The following is a 26565-nucleotide window of genomic DNA, read 5'->3' as shown; positions in this document are numbered from 1 at the left end:
CTCATCCCGTGATGAGTCACGAGCTTCTTGTTTATTTAGCCACTGGGAGAACCTGGGTTTCTTCCAGGTGGTTTCTTGGGCGGCGGGAGACGTGAGGGAGGAGAGGCTGGGAGAGAAAAGCAGGGTCATTCTGGACCAGGGACTGAGGAAGGAGGTGTGAGCGGAGGAAGTGCCAGCTGGTGCCTGGCCTGGTTTCCCTCCGTGGGTGCCAGGCCTCCAGGGGCCCCCATCTGCCCGGGGAACAGAGGCTAGAGGCGGGCCTGCTGCTCTGCAACTGCGGAGGGAGCGGCCTGTGCAGAACCCCAGAAAACAAGAGCCCGCCACCAATCTCACCACCGACACAGCTGAGCGAGCTCAGAAGCAAAGCAGCTTTAGAGATGTTTTGCCTTGAGCTGATGTGGCGTTCGGAGAAATCCCAGGAAACAGGAGGTTTTAGTAAATAAAGATGATGTCCTGAGACTCTGGCGGGCCCTTAGCCAAGAGCCGTTGATAAGGATCGGGGGGAACGGCTGGGTAACGATGATGCTTTCTGTCTTTGCTTCTTCAGGGCATTGGTTGACATTTTTTTAAGACAAAAGGGAAAGTAGGACATTTTAGCCGCCAGAAATGTATGAACTTAGCAAACTTAACTGCTTGTCCAAGGAGCTTAAATCCAGTGATTTACAGAGGCCCAAATGCAACTCTAAAATTTCCTTCTAACCAGACCAGCCGTCCTGCATTTTGAGGCGTTAGGAGTGAATTTGGCAGGCATTCATTAGCATAATGAATGCTAATTAGTGCTGGCGGCCCTGCAGGAAGGCTTCGGAGCAGGTTCAAGGGGAAGCAGCTCAGCCCCGTGTAGGCGCCTCCTTGGAGGAGTGTGGGGACCAGCTCCATAGCCTTGCTTTTCCTTCAGAAACTGCAGAAGGCAGAACCCAAGTTGCTCAGAACATGGCTTGGCTCAAAGCGTGAGTCTGAGGGCCGTGGAGTCAAGGCCGCCGCCCGTCCGGCGGTGACCCCTGCACAAGAGGCATGGCTCCAGGCGCTGACCCGGGACTGCTCGCGGGCCAAGAGGCCGGGGAAACCCTCACGTCGCAGCCTCGGCTTCCCTTTATCAGTCGGGGGGAGACAGTGGTTTCAAGGAAAGGGCCTTGTAGGCTGAATTTTACAAAATTTGGTTTCAGCTCAGAAGGAAATGGAGAAAGAAAAAGAAGAGGAGGTGGAGAGGGGCAGTGGGGTTGAAAACAAACTAAGCATCAAAGAGAGGGAAATAGGTCCGAGTAGGGGAGTGGGGTGTGGAGGACGGAGAGGGGAGAGAGATGGTGTGATCCTTGGGTGGTGCCGGGGAGGGTGGCCCAGTGGCCTTGAGGAGGGGCCTTCGTGGGACCCTGGGCTCAGACTTCCTACAGGGAGGGTCTGAAGACCAGATTCAGGCTTGACTCAGGAGTAGGTGGGGTGCGAGGAACCCAGAGGGTCCTGGACCAACCTCGGGTCTCCCCCAGTAGAGAGGACTGGGTGGGGAGCAGGGCTGAGGGTTGATTCTCCTGGTGGCGGGAAGGTGCGGGGGCACGGCTGGCCTGGGCCTAGGTGCTCCACACCTGTGTCCCCTTAGGATGCGGAGGGAAGTCACGTGCCCTGCTCCCATGGTTGCATGCATTTGCTGACCTGCAGAGACCCTGCAGCGACCCTGCAGCCCATGCCTGGACCCTGGTTCAAAGCCTGGGTCCACACGGGAACCTTTTAGCCATCCTTAAAGTGAAGCTCAGGCAGTGGCCTCGACTGGTCCCAGGAGGGAAGCTGGGTGGGCTGGTCTGGATGGGACCTTGCGGCCAGGCTCCAGCACTAGCCCCTCCCCTGCCCCGCGTGCTGACCCACCCCTGCACCCCAACTCCTGAGAGGGCTTCTGTCCAGAGAGGGTGCCCATGTGGCTATGCTTTGTGGGACAAACAGCAGGGGTGCATGGGAAAGGGAGAGAACATGTAGGGGAGGAAGAAGACAAGTGAGATGAGTTTTGGTGACTTATTTCTGCTATGCTTGAACTTTTAGTGGGTGATCTGGTGCTTTGGTGTATAGACACACATCCATATATATGTTTGTATGTGATAATGTATTTGAATTTAAACTCATTTTAAATTTGGACGATGCCAGAGCGGTTCAGGTTTACACTTCAAACTTGAAAGAAACAAAATCCTCTTCCTGGTAGAAAGACTTAGTCAGTTAGACGAAAATGCTGGTTCTTTTCTTTGAAATGCTGAGGAGATGCATTTCTAAACTTGGGCCTTTTTCATTCTCAATTTTTAAAGGGCTGCAAATTCCTTTTCAGGGATTGACATTAAGGATATTTAGTCTGTTAAAATTCACAATCCTATTATGATGTTAGAAAACAGACTGAGCATTTAGTGCCCCTCTTAATTTTTGTCTACACCAAACTGGACACAGAAAATGACAACATAATAATTCAGTTAGTCTACACTGATGCTTTTTAACAATGGAAAAACCTCCAGTTTTTTGTGTTTTTAATTACAGGATGGGTTTGTAAATGCCAAAGTTTCTAAATATATTTTGAAGTTAATTGAATGACTAATTTCTCCGAGAAGTCTTCCACTCCCCTGGCAGAAAAGAGGCTGAGGGAGGCTGAGGGCCTTGGTCATGACCAGTGCTGGTGTCTGGGAACAGTTTTTGTTCTGTCATTGGGGTTTCTCTTATGAATGAAGGATTAGTAGGTCACAGAGAGAAAGGGAGGAAGGGCGCCGTATCAGGAGCCCGGTTGTGGTGACTTGGGCGGACACTATTAAGGTTGGTTTTAGCCAAGCTCCATAGAAAGTGGACCCCTGGAGACAGGGAAAGGGGTGCATGACTCCCTCGAAACTCCTTTCGGAACACCAGCTCTATTCTGCAAATGTCCCCCCAGAAACACACTCACCCAGCATCATGACACTCTTAGATGGAAAAATAGAGTTCTTACTCCAAAGGGCGCCCCTCTCTCTCCTGTGCTATCAGAGGCAGAAGCTGTTTCTGGCTCAGACGAGGGTGCACAGGCCGAGGCCCCCGGTGTGACGGGCAGACAGCCCAGGAGGACTGGGGAGTGTGTGTCTGTCCCGTAACGACTTGGTGACTCTCTGAAAGGACCTCCATTTTCACCAGTGTGACCTTTTGACCACTCATTGCCCTGCTCCAGATACTTATCAGGCCCTTACCCTAAAATAACTTGTGATTCCTTAAGGACAGGTATTTCCTGGTTTGTGTCATTGTCAGTCACCACTCTGTCCAGGCAACTTCAACAACCTTGTGGCTTTTGTCTTTGTAAACCCCTGACTCTTTTTCTTCCCCAGAACACTCTTGGGGATTTAGCCTAATCTGTGTCTCCTGAATTGCAATTCTTAAGACCCCAAATCAAGCTCTCTGTTCTTTGCAGCCTTGACAGTTGTTTGACACCAGGAAAAGTCACTCACTTCAATGCATTTTTCTACCACATCCTTACACTCTTAGCAAGTTGTATTAAAACGTGTAGACTGGTCTCTGCCATGCTCTGGAGGGGGAGATTAGGGAAGACGGAGATGGGGTAGACCCGGGTCTGCAGCTAAGCCCAGGGTGACAGCAGTGACAGCGTGACTGGGGTGGACAGCCTCCCAGCAGAGCACGACTGCATGGCTGGGAAAGTCCGGGCAGCAGGGGCGTTGTGAGCGCCGCTGTGAGACCCCTCGGTCATGGTCGGCTAGCTTTAAGGCGGGTTAACTAAGACAGTTAGGGGTAGCACTTCAAGCAAAAGTGATTCTTCTCTTAGAAATATTGAAGGCAATGGGCTTCTTTTTCTAATCATCTTTCTTACCACTTGAAGCTGGATTTGAAACACCAAAGAATGATTTCAGTTAGAGAAGCGTACAACAAATAATGAGCACGTAACTTCTCAGACGTCTGGAACATGGCGGGAGATCAGGGTTCTGGGGCGGGGGGATAAGCGGGAAAGCACACCAAGGACTCATCAGGTGTTGGAGGCTGTTTTTCTAAAACCGTGAAGACTTGTGCGCCCAAAGCTGGTTTTGGAAGTTGGAGTGAAAACCAGCCATTGCTGTTAGAAGCGTGTTTCAGTGACCGGGAGACACTGTGACTTTTCTGCATCACTATATAAACTAGGAAGCAGAACGCTGATCATCAGGGCTGACGTGGTGGTGCTGGACAGTGGCGAGAGCCAACGTCCCCCCGCCCGAAAGCCAGCTCTCCACGGGGTCAGCCACGCCCCCTGCAGGGCAGGGTGCTCTGTCCACACCAGGAGCAAGCCTGCCCCCGTGACCCCCAGGGGCCGAGCACGCAAGCATCCTTTGGAACTTTGAGACCATTAATTAATGTTAGTCCTTGCCTGTGTTCTTCACCCCAAGACGCATCTCCAAAGGAAGAAGAGCCTGCCCCGTTCAGTCAAACTGCAGCACAAGTATGAGAACAGAGCCTTTTGCTTAAGCCATTCTTAACAATATATTTGCTTCCTTTGGAAATGCCATTGTAATTTTCTAAATAATGTAGTGGTAAATATTATCATTCCCAGAATCTTTAGCCGCATACATCTGAGATGACTTCTTTAGAAAGAAATGATGAGAAAAATTACTGGATCACGTGGATAAGAAATTCTTGGGGTGTTTACATCTGCTGCCTTAATCTGAACATTTGATACTAAGGATTTCAAGATATCTCAGTTTTCTCTCTGAAACTTCCTGTCGAATCAGTCGTCATCATCTGTGGCCTCAGAAGGACTCTGGCCAACCCTTTGGTCTCCTTCCTCTGGGACAGTGTGACAGTTGAGATGACCAGCTCCATCACTGCTGTGTGACCCTGGGCTCACTGAAGCCACGCTCTTACCATTTACAAAATGGAGACACAGAGGTCAGCCCCATAGTTTTGTGGGAATTAAACAATGTATACGGAGAACATGGCAGTGTGCTAGACCAAAATAACAAACCTTAGTCAAACACTAAATATATAAAAACACTAAAGGCAAAAGTTAACATCAATTCTGAGAGCTAGAGTGTCTTCCCCTTCTGATGACAAAAGGACAGAGGATCACAAATCCCGGCTGTTGTTTTGCACGTTCACGCCTGGCTCCCAGGAGCAGCTGCCATGGTGGACGTGAGGCCAAATGTCGGGGTCAAGAAATTTAGCAAGTGGTCCTTTGGAAAATTTCACAAAGGCTTCCTTTATCCATTGAGGAAACATCACCATCAGAGAAGACTATTCATTTTCATGAATAATATTAATTTACTAATGGATTCCCCACTTCTTCTAGAAAAAAATATGGAGGGCATTTAGAGAAATTCATTCAGGATAAAGAGGATTAAGTAAAACAAATCAGGGTGTGTGGGCGGTAAATAGAGGGAGAGAAAGAGCAAGTTTAGGAAGAAAACCCAGCGTCACACGGGCACGGCTCTGAGCTCCCCGTGGGCCAAGGCGAAATGGCAGGTGTGGTGGTTTCGGGATCACAGGATCCACCAGCCTCCCTCTCCGGACGCAGAGGCCTGGAGGAATTTCTCACTTGCGAGGGGTCTCATGTAGCAACGTTACTTGGTGATGTGGGTGCTGCCTTCTCCCTAGTTTGACAGGAAACACAAAAGCACTGTCCCAAGGCTCCTCTTCAGGGTGTCTCCTCAAGGGCAGGGCCAGCACGAGGGTAGAGCGAGGGTCTAGAACGAAGACTGCAAGTCCTCGGAGACACCTCCCTGGCTTTCCTTGCAGAGAATCACCTGCAGGGCTGGCTGAGGGCGGGTTTCCGTTTAGTATGTCTGGACTGGGGTTCCTAGGTGATGCCCAACTTGTGGCCCAGGGAACACACTTTGAGAATCAGGGCTTTCGGGGCCCCCTCTATGAATATGATTTTTCACAACTGAAAATATGATGTAACCTGGATAGCCGAGCACTTGGAGTTAATTTCCTGATGAGAGCAGACTGCTTTCTCACCCTGGGTTGCAGTCAAAGGCCGAGCCATGCACACTTGAATGTGCAGGGCCAATGCTGCCTGCCTGTTGGTGCTGACAGCCTGACCAGGACTTGGACCTGCAGCCACGGCTGCTGCATCCCCAGGGGGAGGGGGGCATGTCCTCAGTCGGCCCCCAGCTGGCACTCCCTGTGCTGACAGTGCAGATGACCTCTCTTCGCAAACATCCAGGGTAATTTGATTTGGTTTTGTCTATTTTATTTTTTGAGATTAAAAAAATTATTTTTATTTTTTTAAATTGTTATTTTTAATTTTATTATTATCAATTAAAATTTAAAAAATTTTATTATTATATTTTAATTTAATTTAATTTTTAAATTTAGCCTACATTTGGATTTGGTCTTCCAAACTTATGAATTCAGGTATATGACCACTGCCCCCGACCCTGTCCCCCCAAGAATTACACCTCGGCTGGGTCTTTTAATTTTTTCCCCTAATTATTAGGGATTCAGCTCTAAATTTGCCACAGATTTTCTATCTTGCCAAGTCTTAGTAAACTCATCCATTCCACTTCTATGACAAAAGGACTGACATCTCAAGGGCTGATCAAAAAAATTAAAAACTAAGAAAACAAAACTTCTCTTTGTCAAAAATATCTAGTATCTAAGGGCACTTTCTCCAGCCTTTGGATAAGGTTTATTTCTCTAGGAGACTATGTTTTCAGCCAGGAGTGAGTGATAGTGGCCTGATATCCACAAAGCCTGGAGCCACAGGAATGGCCCTGCCCACCAGGTGAATTATAGCAGCATTTTTCAGACAATTAGAAGACCGAGTGACAGCACGGGGAGGGGTAAGAATCATGCAGACGTCTGGCTCTGCCTAAACCACGTGCTTCAGGCCATTCAGTGTGGACCCTGTGTGTCTGGCTGCCCTGGTTGGAGCCCCAGGCTGCCTCGAGGAGGGCGTGAGTGGACGTGAAGAAACGCTTCCCTGCAGGGGATCCCGCATCGAGAGCAGCAGCTCTGGGCACAGGGAAGACATCAGGTGCAGCATCAAAACAACCGCTGAGCCGAGATAACCTGCATCCTGGAAGACAGGGTGGAACACAAAAGCCTCCTGCCCTTTTGAAATCAGTCCCTATCAAAGTGTCTCTGGCAAGACGCAAGCGGCTGCTCCCATATTTCCATCCATGTTCTTTGTGTTTTATGGGGACGTGGGCTCAGAAACCTGTGTAGCAATTCGCTGGAAATCTAGATTTTACAGGAAGGCATCCAATCGGCTTAAGGCTGCCAGATGGATTTGGAAGTTCTTGGACCATTCTCCTTTGACATCACTCACCACCCAACCTCACAAACAACCTACTCCAGTTTTTAAATTGTTATTTAACTGACATGGGATACCTGAAAATGGGTTTTTATCACCATATGGATTACTACACGTGGGGCATTTTGCCGGTTGTCCTGAGTGGCTCTTCTTAGCATCTAGGCACTGGCATACAATTAGGAGAATATTATTAAGTCAAAACTGATTTTTGGCGATTCCTCCCATCATGTGACTCACGTGGAAAATGGCCTGGTTCCTCTTTTATTCAGAATGAAACCTTTGCCTACAGCTCCACCCAGGAGAAATCTTGTGATTCACATCCAGGGTTTACACGCTTTGGTCAGGTGGATGCACACATGTGATAAGTGAAGTTCACTCATTTTTTGTTTTTTGTTTTTTACATATATCCACTCTTTTTTATTAAAAAAAATTTTTTTTAACATCTTTATTGGAGTATAATTGCTTTACAATGTTGTTAGTTTCTGCTTTATAACAAAGTGAATCAGCTATACATATACATATGTCCCCATATCCCCTCCTTCTTGTGTCTCCCTCCCACCCTCCCTATCCCACCCCTCTAGGTGGACACAAAGCACCGAGCTGATCTCCCTGTGCTATGTGGCTGCTTCCCACTAGCTATCTGTTTTACATTTGATAGTGTATATATGTCCATGACACTCTCTCACTTCGTCCCAGCTTACCCTTACCCCTCCCCGTGTCCTCAAATCCATTCTCTACGTCTGCGTCTTTATTCCTGTCCTGCCCCTAGGTTCTTCAGAACCATTTTTTTTTAGGTTCCATATATATGTGTTAGCATACGGTATTTGTTTTTCTCTTTCTGACTTACTTCACTCTGTATGACAGACTCTAGGTCCATCCACCTCACTGCAAATAACTCAATTTCATTTCTTTTTATGGCTGAGTAATATTCCATTGTATATACGTGCCACATCTTCTTTATCCATTCATCTGTCGATGGACACTTAGGTTGCTTCCATGTCCTGGCTATTGTAAATAGTGCTGTAATGAACATTGGGGTACATGACTCTTTTTGAATTACGGTTTTCTCAGGGTATATACCCAGTAGTGGGATTGCTGGGTCATATGGTGGTTCTATTTTTAGTTTTTTAAGGAACCTCCATACTGTTCTCCATAGCGGCTGTATCAATTTACATTCCCACCAACAGTGCAAGAGGGTTCCCTTTTCTCCACACCCTCTCCAGCATTTATTCTTTGTAGATTTTTTGATGATGGCCATTCTGACTGGTGTGAGATGATACCTCATTGTACTTTTGATTTGCATTTCTCTAATGATTAGTGACGTTGAGCATCCTTTCATGTGTTTGTTGGCAATCTGTATATTTTCTTTGGAGAAATGTCTATTTAGGTCTTCTGCCCATTTTAGGATTGGGTTGCTTGTTTTTTGATATTGAGCTGCATGAGCTGCTTGTATATTTTGGAGATTAATCCTTTCAGTTGCTTCATTTGCAAAATTTTTCTCCCATTCTGAGGGCTGTCTTTTCATCTTTTTTATGGTTTCCTTTGCTGTGCAAAAGCTTTTAAGTTTCATTAGGTCCCATTTGTTTTTATTTCCATTTCTCTAGGAGGTGCGTCAAAAAGAATCTTGCCGTGATTTATGTCAAAGGGTGTTCTGCCTATGTTTTCCTCTAAGAGTTTTATAGTGTCTGGCCTTACATTTAGGTCTTTAATTCATTTTGAGTTTATTTTTGTGTATGGTGTTAGGAAGTATTCTAATTTCATTCATTTACATGTAGCTGTCCAGTTTTCCCAGCACCACTTATTGAAGAGGCTGTCTTTTCTCTCTTGTATATTCTTGCCTCCTTTATCAAAGATAAGGTGACCATATATGCGTGGGTTTATCTCTGGGCTTTCTATCCTGTTCCATTGATCTATATTTCTGTTTTTGTGCCAGTACCATACTGTCTTGATTACAAGTTCACTCATTTCTTGAAAAGATGTTGGAAGAACTGGTTTCCCACTGTCTCGACTGACCCAGGAGAACATTGTCCATCACTTAAATGAAGAAAATTTCCACCCTGGTTTTAGCTTGTCTTTACATATTTAGATAAAATTACACTGTCTTTTCCACTGGGTTCTGAAAACTTCCTTTCCTTAGAGAAGCAACAAAATCACAGGAGTGTTATTACTTTGCTGGACCTTAAAAAAGGATCAGATTACCCAAGGTTAGCAACTCCGTCAAAAAGGCAAGCCTCCATCTTCCTCAAATTGCAGTGTTATCAGTGGTTCGCAAGTGAGGGGATACCCAGGCATAGCTTTTGCTTAAAAAGAGGTACAGTTGACCCTTGAACAACTTGGAGGTTAGGGGTGCCAGCCCCCCCGCCAGTGCAGTTGAAAATCCACATATAACTTTTGATTTCCCCAAGTTAACTACTAATAGCCTACAGTTGACCAGAAGCCTTAACGATAACAGAAACAGTTAATACGTATTTTGTATGTTTATATATATTATATATGTATCTACAATAGAGGAATTTAGAGAAAAGAAGATGTTACTTAGGGAAGAGAAAATACATTTTTAGTAAAGTACTGTGTTTATCAATACCGTAAGTTTATGTCATCTGTTTACAAGATGAATTGTCTCTCAGTACCTACATCAACATTGTCTAATATGACACAAAACACTGTAGATGTTATACATATTACTAACACTAGACCTCAAAAATTAAAAGCTAATGTGAAAAAATTCATATTTATTTATAGGTATAACAATTGCATTGATCTGAAGAAGCAGCAATGTGATTGCTTTATGGTTGCCTAGTGTAATCGATCTGATTGCTTCACAGTAGACTAGCCTATATCCTAATGAATGAATCATTATAAAACTTTTATAGCATGGAGTATTACAGTCACATTCATAATACAGTATTGGAAATATTGTTATACTTAAAAAAAAAAACACCTCTGATGATAGACTGATATGCAGTATCTCCAATATCTTAGGCGAGAGGGACATATTGTACACTGATGTAATTCTTTGAAAGCGTAGTCATAAAATAGTAAGAAAACTAACATATTATTAATTTTATCCTAAATATCACTTACCTTACACCTATATAAGGACAAACTAGTACATATGTATATTTTATGCATTCATAACTTTTCTTATTTTTGTCAATATTTCTAGGCTACGTGTGATTCATCTGCAAGTTTTTTCAAATTGTTGAAAAATCTCTAAAAATTTTTCCAATCTATTTATTGAAAAAAAAAATCTACGTATAAGTGGACCCGTGTAGTTCAAACCCGTGTTGTTCAAGGGTCAACCGTAGTTACTCCTCATGAGCTGTCAAGAGTCAATAGATGCTTTTGTTTCCCTGCTTGTCAATGCAGAGTTGATTGCAGGTTGTTTTAAAAATCCTCCAAACTCATTGGAAGCTAGGAGACTCCTGAAAAACTGCTAATCCTTCCCAGAAGGCATATCAGCCCTCACTGCCATAATTTGGGTGGATGGGGGCAGAGAAGATGCATGCTGTTAGGTGGGATTCTGTTCTTCCTGTTTTTGCTACATAAAGTGGAGATGAGGTAAGTGGGGAGGAGAGACCAGGAAACTGTCCCTTTCATAACCAGTACATTCCTCTAAACGTCCTTAATGAGTGGTTATCTAACTTGGTTCCAATGATACCTGATTGACAGGACTCTCTTGGTCTCTGAGACAGTCCAGACCACTGCTGTGTAATACACACTGGGCACAGGTGGCCGGCTGGTGAACACTTGGAAGGTCCAGACTGAGATGTGCTGTGAGTATAGAATCCACATGGGATTTCAGAGACTTAATATGAAGAAAACAATGTAAAATATCTCATTAATATTTTTTGATATCGTTGACATTGTTGAACGGATAACACTTTGGACTGGACTGAATAAAATATGTTAAAATTAATTTCATCTATTTTCCTTTGTCACTTTTTTACAGTGGCTACCAGAAAATTTAATATTACATGTGTGACTCACCTTCTATTTCTATTGGATAGGGCTGGTCTAGACAGTTTAAAAGTTCCTCTCTGGGTTGAGTCAAAACTGGCCTTCTCTAACCTTCAATCAATTTTGCTTTTGGAAGCAATAAACAAAACTCTTCCACATGAAAGTCCAATATTTGAGGATGATCATCTTGCCCACCCCATCTTTTCTTCTCATGCTGTACAGCCCCTCCTCGAAGACATTCCTTCTATGACATGTGTTAAAGATTATTTATGCAAAATTTGGAAGATGATTGCTGCTATCTTGCTGAACAATTTCTTTATTAAGCCTAGTTGACTTTCACTGGGCTCTTCCAGGGCATGTAACTTTGATTTTACAGTGCTGTGAAACATCTGGGTCCTTATCAGTTGTGCATCATTACTCAGAGCTTAACCTGTAGAAACTAGAGAATGAGTGATGTTCTTACCACCTTAAGAGAAAACCAAAAAAATCTGGAAATATATCTCTTGGAGTTATGGGGACAGTATCCACTGATGCTCTGTTCTCACGCTCCTGTCTTCTAGCTGTTGAGGACACAGCTTCACATTAGTCGTGGTTTGGTTCAGTAAACGCTCCACCTCTTGGAGGGAAGCATCCCGATTGGCAAGTTGTTGTCCCGAAGCTGGCACCCTAGCTGAGCCTTGACTAGGACATGCCACCATTCTATTAGGCTGGGTACTCACAGGTAAGGATTTAGAATCAATGGAATAGCTTAAAATCAATGGATCATGTGGTCATATACCCAGTGTCACATCTCCTTTTGTATATAACAGACTAGGCAGTGTTCTGTAGGATTTTTATCAACATCAGATATTTTAGATGTTCTTGGAATGTGATGCCGGAGAAGACACTGTCAGTGTGGAAGGCGAACCACATCCGGACTAGATGTCACTGCCAATAAGGATGCGGCAGTGCCCTTGGCTCTGCACGGTGGAAAGGGCCAAGATAATCAATTTGCCACCGGCTGGTTATTTGCTTGCTTTCAGGAATGGTGCTCTTTGGAGGGCTCAACATCACTTTCTGCGGAGGCCAGGTCAGCCTTGGTGACAGAGACCTCATACTGCCTAGCTCATGCATGATCTCCATTCCTGCCACCGTGGTGGCTCTGTATAGGGGCCCATGGTGCCAGCAGTAGGGTGACTTGTGCCAGCAGTAGGGTGACTGAACAGAGCCCGGCTCACATCCAACAGAAAAGTTATCTTGTCACCTTGGTAGTTGAGATTGTCCTCTCTGGTGGGCATTAACATTGAAACCCAGGGATTTACCTGCTATGTGTCTACTCCCTTGAGTTTAACCATCTTTCCCAGATGCCTGTATCTCCAATTTTCCAATCCTGCTCCTTTCAGGACCCTGACAACCAGCCTAGCCATTTGCCACTGTCTTTAAGTCTATAACATGGGCTCCTAACTTTGCTCAAAGTGAATGGCCAAAAGCACTGCTCAGAAATCTGCCCACTGGGACTACTCCCCTCACTGCTGTCCTTTACGGTCACCACTAAATGGTCTGTAATACGGCAGCCATGCATTTTTGGCTTGTAGCGACACATCAAGCTGACCTAAACATGAACCAGGCATGGGGTTTTGCCTCTTCCAACCGCTGATCAGAAGACACCTCCCATAAAACTACAGGCATGAGTTGAGGGAGAGGAGCTGGTACCATAGAGGCAGGAACTATCTGAGTCTGGGTTACCTGTTTGTGTAATTTCTCTCTACCTCTTGGACCTGCTATCAAATTTACCATTTTCATTGAACAGCAAAGGACTGCTGTACACATAAACCTTTTAATCTGACAGTACCGAGCTACAGCCCATCCATTGAGATTCTAATTTTAACTACTGTGTTTTTCTTTTTGAGAGATTCTAGTTCTTTTTCATATATGCCAGGTATTTTTTGATGTCTTTTGTTCATTCTTCACACTTTCTGTACCTTGATTTCCGTACATATATTTAAGAAATATAATGTAATAAATTTAAGTAAATTGTTTCATAAACATTTTAACATACATGTATACTTGTAATATTTTTATTATATGGTTATAATTTTGATAGCTAGTGTAATGTCTTTGAGAATTTAATCCTCTAGTTTTCAGTTTATGCTGATTCTTTCTCCCCTCCCTCCCTCCCTCCCTTCCTTCCTATCAGTGGGCAAAAGTAACTCGGGTTCTAGGGCATCAAGATTGGCAGATGCCCCAAGAACAAATGCAGCTCCAGCACTGGAGTCCAGTTGTTTCTGGCCTTTGAGGATTTGCAAGCGAGCTCATGAATGTATATTAAAAAATAATTTTAATACTCTAAACCACAGTTTAGTTGTTCTAGACTTAGAGGTTTTCTCCATTTAGACAAGTATATTGGCAGAAGCAGACGTTAACCCTAGATTTTAACGTCTAAAATTAATCTGTATCTTTCCTCCTTCTTGAACACTTCAATGATTTAGGATTAACATACTGGACAATAATAGTTCATAAGTTTGGAGACATTTTGTTTTTAGATGTCTTTATTTTAATAATTCTCAATTAGAGGCAGGGAGTATCAAAATCTTCAGGAGACCTTTCCAAGTATTACAAATGATAGTCAATTACGTGCATGGATATATCTCCTAGTTCTATCCACTGCGAGAGCCTATGCTCTGTCTGTCCACTGAGAGAGCATAGAGCAATGACACCCCAGCAGCAAAACGCACACCTACCCTCAGATCATTGCTTCTGGAAGCATCTCTAAAAGGAACTGGAGAGTTCCACATTTGTGTGCCTTCTGATACAAAACACTGAAGAGAACACATCACTTTCGTGGTGTTCATGTCAAAGATGTATATCCCGAATCTAATAATTACGAAGCTTCAGACAAACCCCAAATGAAGGACATTTTACAAAATAACTGGCCTGCACTCTTCAGGAACACCAATTTCACAAAGCTTGAAAAGCTTATGTAATGAATGTATTGCATATATTAACAGTATGAAGGCAAAAAAACTTTGAGAATTCAGTGCTCTCATTGATTAAATCATCTTATAAAAGTAGCTCTAATATTTATTACTGACAAGTACATATATGTAAACTATGTACATATATATGTATGTGTGTATATATATATATATATGTTTATAAATATTTCACTTTCTAAGTAAGTTTACTTTCTGAAAACAAGGATGCTCTCTTCTGTCACTACAGTAAAATCAACAAAATCAAGAAAATTAATGTTGAAACAAAATTATCTAATCTAAGATTTGGGAAAGTTTCTATAAAGGGCCAGACAATAAATATTTTAGCCTTTGCAGGACATACAACCTGTCACAACTACTCATTTTGCTATTGTAGGTTGAAAGCAGCCACAGACAGTACACACACAAATGGACGTGGCTGTGTGCCAATAAACCTTTATTTACAACAGGCAGTAGCCTGATTTTGGCCACAGGCTGTAGTTTGCCAGCTCCTGACGTCATCTACAGTTTATTCAGATTTCATCTACTTTCCAATAATGTGCTTTATGATGCACTTCTATTTGCTATAGCACTGCATTTAGTTGTTGTGCGCCTTTAGTTTCCTTTGAACTGGAACAGTTTTTCAAGCTTTCTTTGTTTTGTATCAGAAGACACATGAAAGTGGAAGTCCCTAGTTCCTTTTAGTGGAGATGCTTCTAGAAGCAATGACCTGAGGGCAGGTGTCATTACTCTACTCTCTCAGGGGACAGAGCTTAGTCTCTCTCAGTGGATGGAATTAGGAGATATATCTATGTCCCTCTCTATCCATGCATCCATCCACCCATCCACGTATCCACTCATCCATGCATCTACCCATGCATCCATCCATCCACCCACCCAACCACCCATCCATCCATCCATCCATCCATCCACCCATCTTAAAAACCAGGAGTTTATGCAATATCTCTAGTTCAGTCCAACATCACAGGATTCAGTTTAATGCTTCCTCTTTTCTATAACTGTAACTCCTCCGACAGAGGGAAAACTGGATCCCATTATCTACAATATACTTATTTGTTCAATCCCAGAATATACACAAAGTAGTTCTAGAACTGCTAACTTTTACTTTTGCAAAAAAGAAACCCACTAACTGGAGTTCAACATGTTTAAAGTTCTTTTGTCTTTAACCTCTGGACATATCTAAATAGCATGTTCAAAACCTACTTGAGTTACGTCCCTTGCCTTCAGGGCAGTTATGTTATTCATTTGAAATACAGACAGGGTCACTCCTCCTCCCCACCCCTCCATCATCATTTATATTATTTCTTCTTTGAATGTGTGAAACATTAACATAATTCCAAAAGTCAGAACTGTACAAAAGAGAAGTGACCCTAATTCCCCAATTTTTTCTATCCTTTCCATCTCATTCCTTCCCATACCCTGAAAGCAAACAATTCCATTATTTTCCTTTCTCTGTGTGTGCGTGTATGTTTCCACTGAGGAGCAAATACAGGTATATTTTATTTCCTCTTCTCTTACACAAAAAAATAGCAATACTCTAGGCATTTTTATGCACTTTGCTTTATTTTCCTTAACAACATAGCCTGAAAATCACCCCACATCAGTGACTGTCATCATCCTTTATTACAGATACGTAGTACTCCCTTACATGGATATACCATCATCTATTCATGTATAAGCAATTAGGCTGTTTCCAAATTCTTTACAATCAGAAACAATGCTGCAATAAATAACCTAGAGTATGTGTGTGTATATTTATATTGTGGGAGTTGAATCTTCAGGGTAAATTCCTAAAGATTAGTTGCTGGGATAAAAAGTAAATGAATATGTAGTCCTTAGATATTGCCAAATCCCCCTCTATAAAAACTGTTGCAATGCGAATTCCCACCAGCAAAGCATGAGAACCAATTTCCCCAGTCTCACAACAGAATGCAGTTAAACTCTTAGTTTTTGCCAATTGGATGGGTTAACTCACTGTTTCTAATCTGCATTTCTCTTACCAATAAAGTTGAACATCTATTCATGTTTAAGGGCCACTTTTACAAATTTTTTGTGAATTGTGTGTTCACGTCTTTTGTGAATTGTGTATTCATGTCTTTTGTCACTTTTTTCTTTTTCTTCCAATTCCCTCCACTTATATATTAGGAATATTACTAGTCCTTTATGTTGTAAACATTTTCTCTCAGTTGTCAGACATCTGTTTGAGTTTATTTTTGGCCATGCAAATGTTTTATTTTTAGGTAGTCAAATTGATCATTCTTTTCTGTAATCAGAATTGGGAGCCAGAGGCCTTTCCTTTGCCCAGGTTAAAGAGGAATTCATCCATTTTTTTCTTCTAGTACTGGCATGGTTTCACTTTTTTACATCAAGATCGCTGATCTATCTGTACTTTATTCTTATGGATCTTTCTATTTTTCCAACGGCTAACCAGTTTTCCCAGAACCATTTGGTAAAAAGCCTACTTTTATTCCAGTGACCTGCGATGCCACCTTTATCCTGTAGTACATCCCTGCATCCGTTTGGGTCTATTTCTCATCTCTCTGTTCCACTCCACTGGGCTGTCTGCTACCTATGCTCCAGGGCCTTGCTCTTAGTAACAGAGGCTCTGCACTGTTCTAATGTCTGACAGGATAGTGCCCCCCACCCCCAACCCAAGGCTGCAGAGGACTCTCAGTTGTCAACTCTTGCCTGATTAGACTTAGTTTTAGATTTAGATGATACATTTAGAATTACATATTCCTGTTGCCTGTTGAATTGATTCCTGTAGTAGGAAGGATGGTCCAAAAGACATCCATATCCTAACCCCTGGAACCTGTGAACATGTTAGGTTACATGGTAAAGAGAAATTATGATAGCAGATATAATTAAGTTTGCTGATCAGCCTATTTTTAAATAGATTATCCTGATTTCCAGGTGGGACCAATGTAACCAACCACAGGGATCCTTACAAGTGGAAGAGGGGGCAGAAAAGAGAACCTGAGAGAGGACAGTATGGACTCAGCCCGACGTTGCTGGCTTTGAAGATGCAGGAAGAGGGCCATGAGCCAAGGAATGTAGGCGGCCTCTAGAAGCTGGAAAGGGAAAAGAAACAGATTGTCTCCAACAACCTCCAGAAAGAACACAGCCCTGCTGACAGCTGATGTTAGCCCACGAGACTCATCTCAGATTGCCGAACTGCAGAACTGTAAGTGTATATACCCCTGCTGTTTTAAGCCATCAAGTGTGTGGTAATTTGTTACCGCAGCAACAGGAAACCAATGCAACCTTTTCCACAAAAAATTCTTCTCTATCTGTAATAATGCTTCTTGCCTTAAAGTCTACTTTTTGTAATATTACCAAAGCTGCACCAGCTTTCAATACTTGTATTTGCATTGATGTATTTCTTCCGAACTTTTAACAACACAGGAAGATTGAAAGTTAAGTGTCTCTCGTAAATAGCAGTTTTCTTTCTTTTAACACTTTAGAAATGCCATTTCATTGTCTTCTGGCTTTACTGTTGCTCCTTTGAAGAGAAAGTCCCCCTCCCCACACCCCCATGCTTTTAATATTTTGTTTTTGGTTTTCAGTAGTTTTACTATGATGTGTCAGGGTGTGGTTTTTTTCTATCTATCCTGTGTGGGGTTTTCTGAGCTTTCTGAATCTGTGGCTTGATTTCTTTTATCAGTTTTGGAAAATTCCTGGCCAGTACTTCAAGTATTATTTTCCTTCTTTATCCTCTCTCTCCTTCTTGGATTCCAATTACTACATGGTCTGTCTCTGTACTGTGCACCAATGCTTTTCTGTGCTTCAGTTTGAATAGTTTCTAGTATCCTCCAGTTGCAGTTTTACTAATGGTTTACTCTAGTTTATGCTTACGGGTACCTCGCGACCCCGAGCCTTTTGTGTTGACTGAAGCCCAGCTCAGCGGGCTGAAGAAAACCAAGCTGTACTCAAATGGTTTTTTGGATTTGGCCTGTTGACTTCCTACCCCCAGAAGTTTGGGGTAGGCCTTAAAGTTTACCAGATGGATAAACAGCAGTGTGGTTTAGCCCTCTCAAGTCCTGTTTTTAGCACTCCAGCCCTGTGAAAATACCCAAGTCCCACGGGTTGCTCGGTTCTTAGCAGTGGGACCAGCGTCAGCACACACCCCCAGGAAGAGGCTGCTGCAGATAACCTCCTCATGAGCCTCTCTGCTCTGAGACCTCAGCTCATCCTTCAGGAGCTCTCCAATGCCGTTACACAGATTTATAGTTTATGCATCCCTCTTTCTGTAGTTCGTGGCACATTGTGGGTCTGCCTGAAAGTACTTCAACCAGGAGCAGAAATACGCATGTCCTTATCACCATCTCCACCTCTCTTTTTATTTAAGGGAACTCAGTTCTTTGTCCTGCTGAATTCCCCTCATTCTAGATTTGGCTGATTGCTCCGTAGTGGGGTGTTTAACTTGTTCATCCGACTCCCACATTTCATGTAAATGAGCAGGTAAATCTAAAACCTTGATTGGATTCACATGCATTCTGTGGGGAGCGGGGCTTGCTTTGGCAAGAAATCTTACGGCTGATGCTACGTTTACTGTGGCCCCACAGCAGGCCACTTGTGCCACTGTTAGTGACGCTAGGCCTCCACGCACGGGCGGGTCACTGCTCTCGATTCCAGGAAAGAGACGGAGAACTGGGAAAAGCAAAATGAAGACGAAACAGTCCAAGGCCATGCTGCAGACAGGCTGGTTACAATGGGCAACCAAAGCTCAATCTTCTTGGGGTCTTTTCAGGAACCAGGTGTAGCATGTACCCTGGAATTGTCTTCCTAAGACAAGGAAGGGAGTGTTTACTCACCGTATCGTGTCCCCAGCTGCTGAAGAGCTAACTCTCTTCCCCGGGTTTGCAAGGGCAGCCCCTGTGGCAGTGTCAGAGTAACCCTCACCGGATGTACAGCAAGGTGCTGTCAGACTACACCTGCGTGCAGCTGGCAGTTTCAGTGGCAGCCAGAGCACAAAGATGGGTTGATTCTCACCCTGTGGTCTCAGCAGCCACTGATACTCATTCCCTAGATGCCTTACTTATTTCATTAGGGGCTGCAAAGTACTGATTTTCTATCTATATTTTTAGGTGGAATTCTTCCATAAAGAATTTCCCATCATTGGTTAGTTGACTACTTTGCAAGTTTCAATTTTGTTACTTTGGAGATTGCTAGGGCATCAATTCATTGTTCTGAAAATTGATAAATAAGCGAGTGTACTTTCTTGTATATGATGAGGTTTTTCTAATATACTTATGACCTTGGGGTTAAAAATATAAACACATATACCTATTTTTCATGCTCAGTTTGTCTCACGTTTAGCCAGTGGGAACTCCTTCAAATTGGCTTCTATAACCTTTTGAAAAACCTTATTAGCCTTTGAAACTTGAACCTAGGACATCTTCTACCAGATATCTGTACAACTGTACAATCTACAATTTTATTTTTTTTAATTTTTATTTTTATTTATTTATTTTTGGCTGCATTGGGTCTTCGTTGCTGTGTGCGGGCTTTCCCTAGTTGTGGCGAGCGGGGGCTACTCTTCGTTGCGGTGCACAGGACTTCTCACTGCGGTGGCTTCTCTTGTTGAAGAGCACGGGCTCTAGGTGCACGGGCTTCAGTAGTTGTGGCTCACGGGCTCTAGAGTGCAGGCTCAGTAGCTGTGGCGCATGGGCTTAGTTGCTCCGTGGCGTGTGGGATCTTCCTGGACCAGGGCTCGAACCCGGGTCCCCTGCACTGGCAGGCAGATTCTCAACCACTGCGCCACCAGGGAAGCCCCAATCTACAATTACTGCCCCAGACCTAGTATTAACCATTTTGCAAATAATTTCTTGTTCTATTTAGTTGAAAATGGAATTTAGAGACCACAACCTGGACGTTAGTGGTTCTCATTGTTACTGGCTTATAATTATTCTAGGCCTTTACAGATGGGCAGAGCTAGGAAATATTTACTGTTTAGAAAGAAAATTAAACCATATGAGGTTGTTGAGTCAAATTTCAGATTAGCTTCTAACATTAAGTTATGTAATTTCCAATTGGTTTTATCCTATAATATACTTTTAATAATAATGGTAATTATTATCAAATAATGATAACAAGATAGTTTTTGAAATTAACCATGAAACCATATTCAGTAGTTTGAGACTTTTTTGTCCTTCGTATGTATCCCACTGATAATGTAGAACAAAATACTATGAAATACTATGAGTCACCTGAAATAAGTGTTCTCTATGTTCAACTGTCCTCCCCTTCCATTTTAGGGAACCATTTTTATTAGTTTTTGGTTTATCCTTCAATGGCTTCTGCTTGAAATACAAGTAAATATGCATGTATGCACATGTGTATCCATTCACCCTTTCTTACCCTCAAAATAACAGTATAAACCCCCGGTACTTTGTGTTTTCACTTGAGATCACTTTTAGTACACCGAGATCTTCACTCATTCATGCATGCATGCATTCTACAGCTGCATGGCACCACCATACTGTATACTACTGTTTACTCAACTAGTCTCCTATTAATGAACATTTGGGTTGATTCCAATCTATTAAAACTAAGACCCATGGATACAATTTGTCCTTAAACCTGGAAGTTCAAAAACTAGCAAACTAGCACTGTTACTTTCTAGGTATTGATCCTCTCTGATTTCTTGAATTTCCATTTCCTCAATTGTAAAACAAGAAGTTTTAACAACATGACTTATATCAAGGTTAAATAAAACATTAATTTAACAGGTACTTTCATAAATGTTAACAATAGCTGAAATAGCCAGTAGTCTATTTAAAATGAGTGAAAAACATGAATCATGTAATTACCACTATATAGGTCATTTCTATTTAATTAAGAAATTCGTAATTTAAAAGAGACAATGACAAACTAGAACACATCCACAGGAAGACAGGATAGTGAAACTTCTAGAAACTACCTTCGAAAAAACAGTTGAAGAATTCAATTAAATATTTATTGAACAAATGCAGAATAAATGAACTAGGGGGTGGTTTTAACCTGAAGATACAATAAACAACTTCAAATATTCAGAGGGCTGTCACACAAAAAATGAAAGACTTGTTCAGTATTTCTCCAAAGGGCAGACCTTGACCCAAGGGCTAAATATAAGCAACCAATAGGCTGCAGGACAGTCGTACAACGTGTATCACTTACTAGCTTCTTTCCCAAACAATGCATTCCCCACTTACGCTTCCCTTCTTCTGAAAGGAAATATTACAACTTAATACTTCTCATGAATGTCTTTAATAAGTTGCATTTTCACGGCAAGCCCTCCACTGCCAGCAATGGATGTACTCACACTCTCAGAAAGAAATCTAAAGTTAACAGGCTGGTTTACTAGGGAGACGGTCTTTGCTCCCCAGCTCTATCTCAGCATTTTGTATTTGTGATTCTCAGGAGGGGAGAGAAGAAGAGCATATTCTCCAAAGGGGGTGAATCAGAGTCCCCAGCACTTCAGATACCGCCCCTGGGGGCAGTCCTCCTCAAACCCCAGAGGCATCACTGCAACTATCAACCTGTGGTAGAGATGCGAGCGTGCTGTGAGCCGGGGCAGAAGAAAACAGCTGACAACCACTGTTCTACACGAGGCAGGAGAGCTGCATTTTACGAGTCACTAGGAGATATAAACTGACTGCCTAATACTGACGGGCTCCATCCAAACTGTCAAATATTACAAAATGAGAACTGTTTCAACAACCATTCAGCATGTTTAAGGACAAAATATATATAATACACTTTATATTATATACGTATTTTATCACATACTCAGTAAGGAATGCTGAGGTGCTTAATCCATCCAATAGAATTGAAAATAAAAATTTTACATTTTTCTGCCAGTATTCAGGATGCTGAAGGTGGATCTTGAACTCAGAATGGTAAGTCAGTTTTCGAGGAAAGCCACGTAATCGGTGAGTCTGGCTAACTGCTGTTCATTGGGGATGGGCGGGACAGGGGCAGGCTCTGTGCGGTGGAGAGAGAAACACACTCAAGTCGGACACCAGGGCCACAGATCTTTGGTACTGCCACCCCCGCCCTCCAATGTCTTTAACAATACGGAAACTTTCTTAGCTTTGCCTTGATCTTGGACATTTAAAAAAAACAAGACAAGAAGCGTCAATTTTTATGAGTAGTTTTCCCAAACTGGGAGTAAAGGCATGTCTGGCTTTGCTGTTACTGAAGTTTTCCACGCAAAGCTTAAAAATACTTTTAGCAGGTAATCCGTCTACCAAGGGAACATAGCTCTTCTTGGAAAGACCCTCCCCACATGACATTTACTTCCATAGTCACCTAGGGCTAACCACATGCCAGGCACTCCTCTAGACTACTCAACTGTCAGTGAACAAAAAACCCACAATGCACCCCATCCCCCAAAAGTTTACTTCTAACTTTTAAGCTACCACGTGTCACCCTGGGGCCGTGTCTGCGTCAGTGCTGGTGAGAAGCTCGATCACGCTCCCCTACAGGACACCCTGCAGCCAGGCCAGAGGGGATCACTACCTCCAGGTAAGCTACAGAGGGGAGCCCACACGTTCACGGTTGTAACCAGATGTACTATTATAAATACCAAGTTAGGATTTCATCCCTTTGTTTATAAGATTAGAGCTAAGAAAAATAAATTCTACAACAGCAAACAAGAAAAACAATGAAACAATTTTTAAATGAGCATATGAAAATACATACCTGAAAAGGGAATAAACCTGTTAAAGGAAACATCCAGGGCCCCTGCAACTAAATAAAATGTAGAGCCCAATTTACAGAAGTCATTGTAAAGAACCTTCACATAGAACATGTCATTTTTAAGGCAGTGGCATTCAGACAGAGACAACAGTTAGGCTCTATTTTATTACACTGGTTTTTTACCGCAGCAGTCTTCTCTCACCATCTAGACTGACGGGACCCCGTCTCATCACTCCTCTGCACCCTCGCAGGTCTGCGCACATGGCGGTTTGTGCGCCACTTTACCGTGGGGTCAACAATGCCTAACAACAGGGATTCAGAGCAGACGGAAGGAACTCTGGGATGAGGCAGATCAGAAGGTTTACGGGCGTGGGCACTGCGCCCAGCTCTAAGGACAGGGCAGGAAAGGCCACTCCTGGTGAGCAGGAGGGAGTGGCGCCTCCCTGCAGGAAGGAACGCGGCTCATTTCAGAGTGGAAGGCCGAGGGACCAGGAATTCAGGTGGAGACAATAAGGACAGGCCAAATCATTTAAGGCCTGTAAAGGCCAGAGACCTTAATTTTGTGAAAGTTAAAGCCACTGAAAATCTTGTTTAGGAGAAGAGTCTATGTGTCTACAGCATGAGGAGAAAAGGGGAATTTCTGAATATTTCAAATATCTTTTTAAAAGGCAATACTTTAGATATTAATAAGCAGTTAGAAATGGCCCCATAAAAGAACGAGAGATTAATACTTATTAAAAATTAAGTTGTAATAAGGATTATGAAACACTCACATAAAATAGTTTATGTATGAAGTACATTAAAAAAAAAATTAAGGTAAAAGCAGGTGACCTTTAACATCCCTTCTACCCTAAGTGTCCATCCTATATCTGTATTTAACATGAGTCACTCTCATTTTGTTAGTATAGCAGAATTTTATGTTAAATTATTCAAATTCAACGCCTGAAAAACTTCAGTGATCTTACAAGAGTTCAGTGCTGCAAGACGGACGAAGAGCGCCACCTACCTGGCTTTTTGGGCATGACCATCCTTGTGGTGGAGTCGGCCTGCCATCCTTGTTCTAGGATACCTAAAAATGTGTATTTAACACAGAAATGAATTAAAAAAACCAAAAACTTTTCATTTACAAGATCACAATCTGTCAATGACACTACTTGTATGGGAGACCTGACGTGTGTAGATTAACCTGTAATGTGTATTTTTACTAGAAGGGTATACTAGAGACAGCATTCTCATGGGAACTTATTTTTGAAATATTTCTGAAACATCTATGATTTTATTCTATCAGGCTGATATAATCACTAACAGATGATTAGTTTTCTATAATATATATATATTATAGTATTAACCTGATCAAACCTTATTAAAGATAGACATAAGGAAGGCTTATTTAGTATTTTCTATTATCATTACATCAGTAATAACAAAGACGATGGTGATAATAAAAACAACAGCATACATACACAACACAGAGGGCTGGCCAATAGGTACTGTGCTAGGTGCTTTTACAGGGATCACTTTACGTAATCACCACAACAACTCTGTAAAGGGGACATATCACCATAACTGAACAGACGTGGAAAAGGAAGTTTAGAGAATTCCAGTAAATTGCCTTAGGTCACATAGCTAGCATGGGGAAGGGTACCAGGATTCACACTCAGTCAGTTAAGAGTATGGACTCTGGGACATACTATTTATTAGATAATAAATTATGGATCAATTTCAAAATAGTCAAAACAAATAAATGTTTGTATTAGTAACAGTATGATTTACTATAAGAACGTTCATTAACCTGCCGTCTATGCGTCTAGAACTGTGCTAGGCCTTGGAAATTTATAATCTGTGGTGCTTAATGGAGCTCATATTTTGACTGGAGAATCCAACATATCCATCATCATAAAACAACACCACAAGGCACATGCAGTACTAATATTCTACAGAAATCTAGCAAGGGGAGGGGACAGTTTGGGCATGGCCTGAAAAATGAAAATGCAAAAGCACGTTTGGAAACTAGTGGCTAAGAGTGGGGTGCAAGCACCTAGGTTACTGTTAAGAAATGGTGAGGGAAAAGTTGGGCTGAAAAGGGATGCTGGGGTGAGACCACCTTCACCACGGAAGAGTGAAACAGGGATTTCTAAATGCGAGCTCCAGACCAACTAAAACTTCCCTCCCTGAGAAAACCCGCCAACCAAACCCTCACCTAGCCAGTGCTGATTTTCAAAGGAAGAGAAATAATTTAAAGACGTTACGAAGTTTAAGCTCAGAATTATGAATATGATGTTACCCACCAGGCACGTTTAGACGAAAAAACGTGCACATCCTTTATTTTTTTGCATTTCACATTTTCTACCACTTGTAACAACTATGCTGTAACCTGGGGCTCAGGTGTGGGAATGTTATCGAATGCTTGACTCTGTACCCCATTCGCTACCTTTTTCTTCCAGTAACTCACTGTTCTCACCACCTTCCTTTTCCCTCCCACTCTTAGTCAACAGCAGCTCTAATTTTTCCTTCCTGGGCATCAACTTGGAGGGCTCACTATCATTTAGCAGGGCTCAGGAGTTGATCAAAGGTCTTAGAGATAAAAGTAGAAAATATTCAGGGGTCAGACCATGGGTACCATGATAAGAAATAACTACAGGAACATTAAAGAAGTTCCATAAGGAAAGAGCTAGAATAGTCACATGCAACAAGCGTACATCTCAAAGACACAGTCAAATTTTAATTTCATAAAAATGGCAAAGTACTCCTTTACAAAGCTCCTGTTCTAAGACATCTCTAATTGGTGCCTGTCTTTGGCAAAAAGTGCTTTAGTAAACACAAACCCGAAATTTCTTATCCACACGCAGAAGTCAAAAAAACACTATGAACCAAAAAGTTTTCTTTAACTCACGTGGTGGTGAAATCTGATGTGAACCCCCAAGTCTTATGTACACTGCTCCCTCACGCCAACTGTGTGGAAGTGTGCACTCTGTGCTGCCTGCAGAAGTACGAGCGGGCTTGGCCACAGGTGCGGGTTGCCGGGGTTTGTGCAGTGCGGGTCTCCTATCCCCTTTCTAAAGAACACACACAACCTAAACTCCAAAACACATCCTGTTCCAATGGTTTCAGATAAGGGACCGTGGACCTATAATTTACACTTCCGTTTTCCTTGAAAGTAAAAAGTAAGCCCCAAATACCTTTCACAGCCTCTTCCACGGGAAGTCCAACAAAGGCGGCGAAATCGTCGGCGATGATGGACGTATATGCCTGAGAGACCAGGGCGAAGGCTCGCCTCCGGGTGGCATCTATTGCGGGAGGGGAGGTTTGGCAAACAGTGAACCACAAGAGCCGGCATGTTTGAGACACACAATTAAATTCTTCCATCACTGTCCTTGTCCCAATTTGATAAGCACGACTACATCAACCTAAAGATTTCTGTGTTTACAGGTACAGCTGCAGGCGCCTAACATGTAAGAGGGGCTCAAATACTGCTGAATAAACACATGCATTTCTTATACTTCCTCTTAGCAAAAAATCTCAGGTGACAATAAAAATTACAAAGATGGAAAAAAGTTAATATACGCAAGACTCCAGCTCTAAGAAAATTTCATTTAAATTTGGAATACATTGGGGATGTCTATTTCAAAATTTGCCTTTTATCTCACTTATAAAAACTAGAATGAATGGAGCAGAAACTACCTAGTCCCATAATCAGCTGTCCTTTCTCATCAGGGCCTCTGATACAGG

The 26565-nt window shown here is 42.6% G+C and overlaps 1 protein-coding gene and 1 long non-coding RNA gene across 7 annotated transcripts in view; one reads left to right on the top strand and one right to left on the bottom strand.

The window, feature by feature from the left end:
• Positions 1–26159, top strand: LOC309662828. Of its 2 annotated transcripts, none has more exons than XR_014265002.1 (4): positions 1–513; positions 17068–22067; positions 22553–22662; positions 26025–26159. It is a non-coding gene; the product is annotated as an uncharacterized lncRNA (long non-coding RNA). The 2 variants fall into 2 exon arrangements; XR_014265003.1 differs by having other exon boundaries at positions 1–947.
• COPS8 (COP9 signalosome subunit 8) overlaps positions 1–26565 on the bottom strand; it is a 36548-nt gene that overhangs the window by 3335 nt on the left and 6648 nt on the right. The window contains exons 5-8 of one of the 5 annotated variants that reach the window (XM_082465975.1): positions 26016–26123; positions 23843–23905; positions 22840–22887; positions 21091–22119 (exon numbers count right to left, since the gene is read on the bottom strand). In XM_082465975.1, coding sequence (XP_082322101.1) covers positions 22040–22119; positions 22840–22887; positions 23843–23905; positions 26016–26123 — 299 coding nt within the window. In that variant the 3' untranslated portion in view covers positions 21091–22039. The other 4 variants (XM_082465976.1, XM_082465979.1, XM_082465977.1 and 1 more) reach the window with 4 other exon arrangements.

This window comes from Balaenoptera physalus (genome assembly GCF_965194825.1).
Source record: "Balaenoptera physalus genome assembly, chromosome: 6".
NCBI classification, from domain to species: Eukaryota; Metazoa; Chordata; class Mammalia; order Artiodactyla; family Balaenopteridae; genus Balaenoptera; species Balaenoptera physalus.
This window is presented reverse-complemented; position numbering and strand designations above follow the sequence as displayed.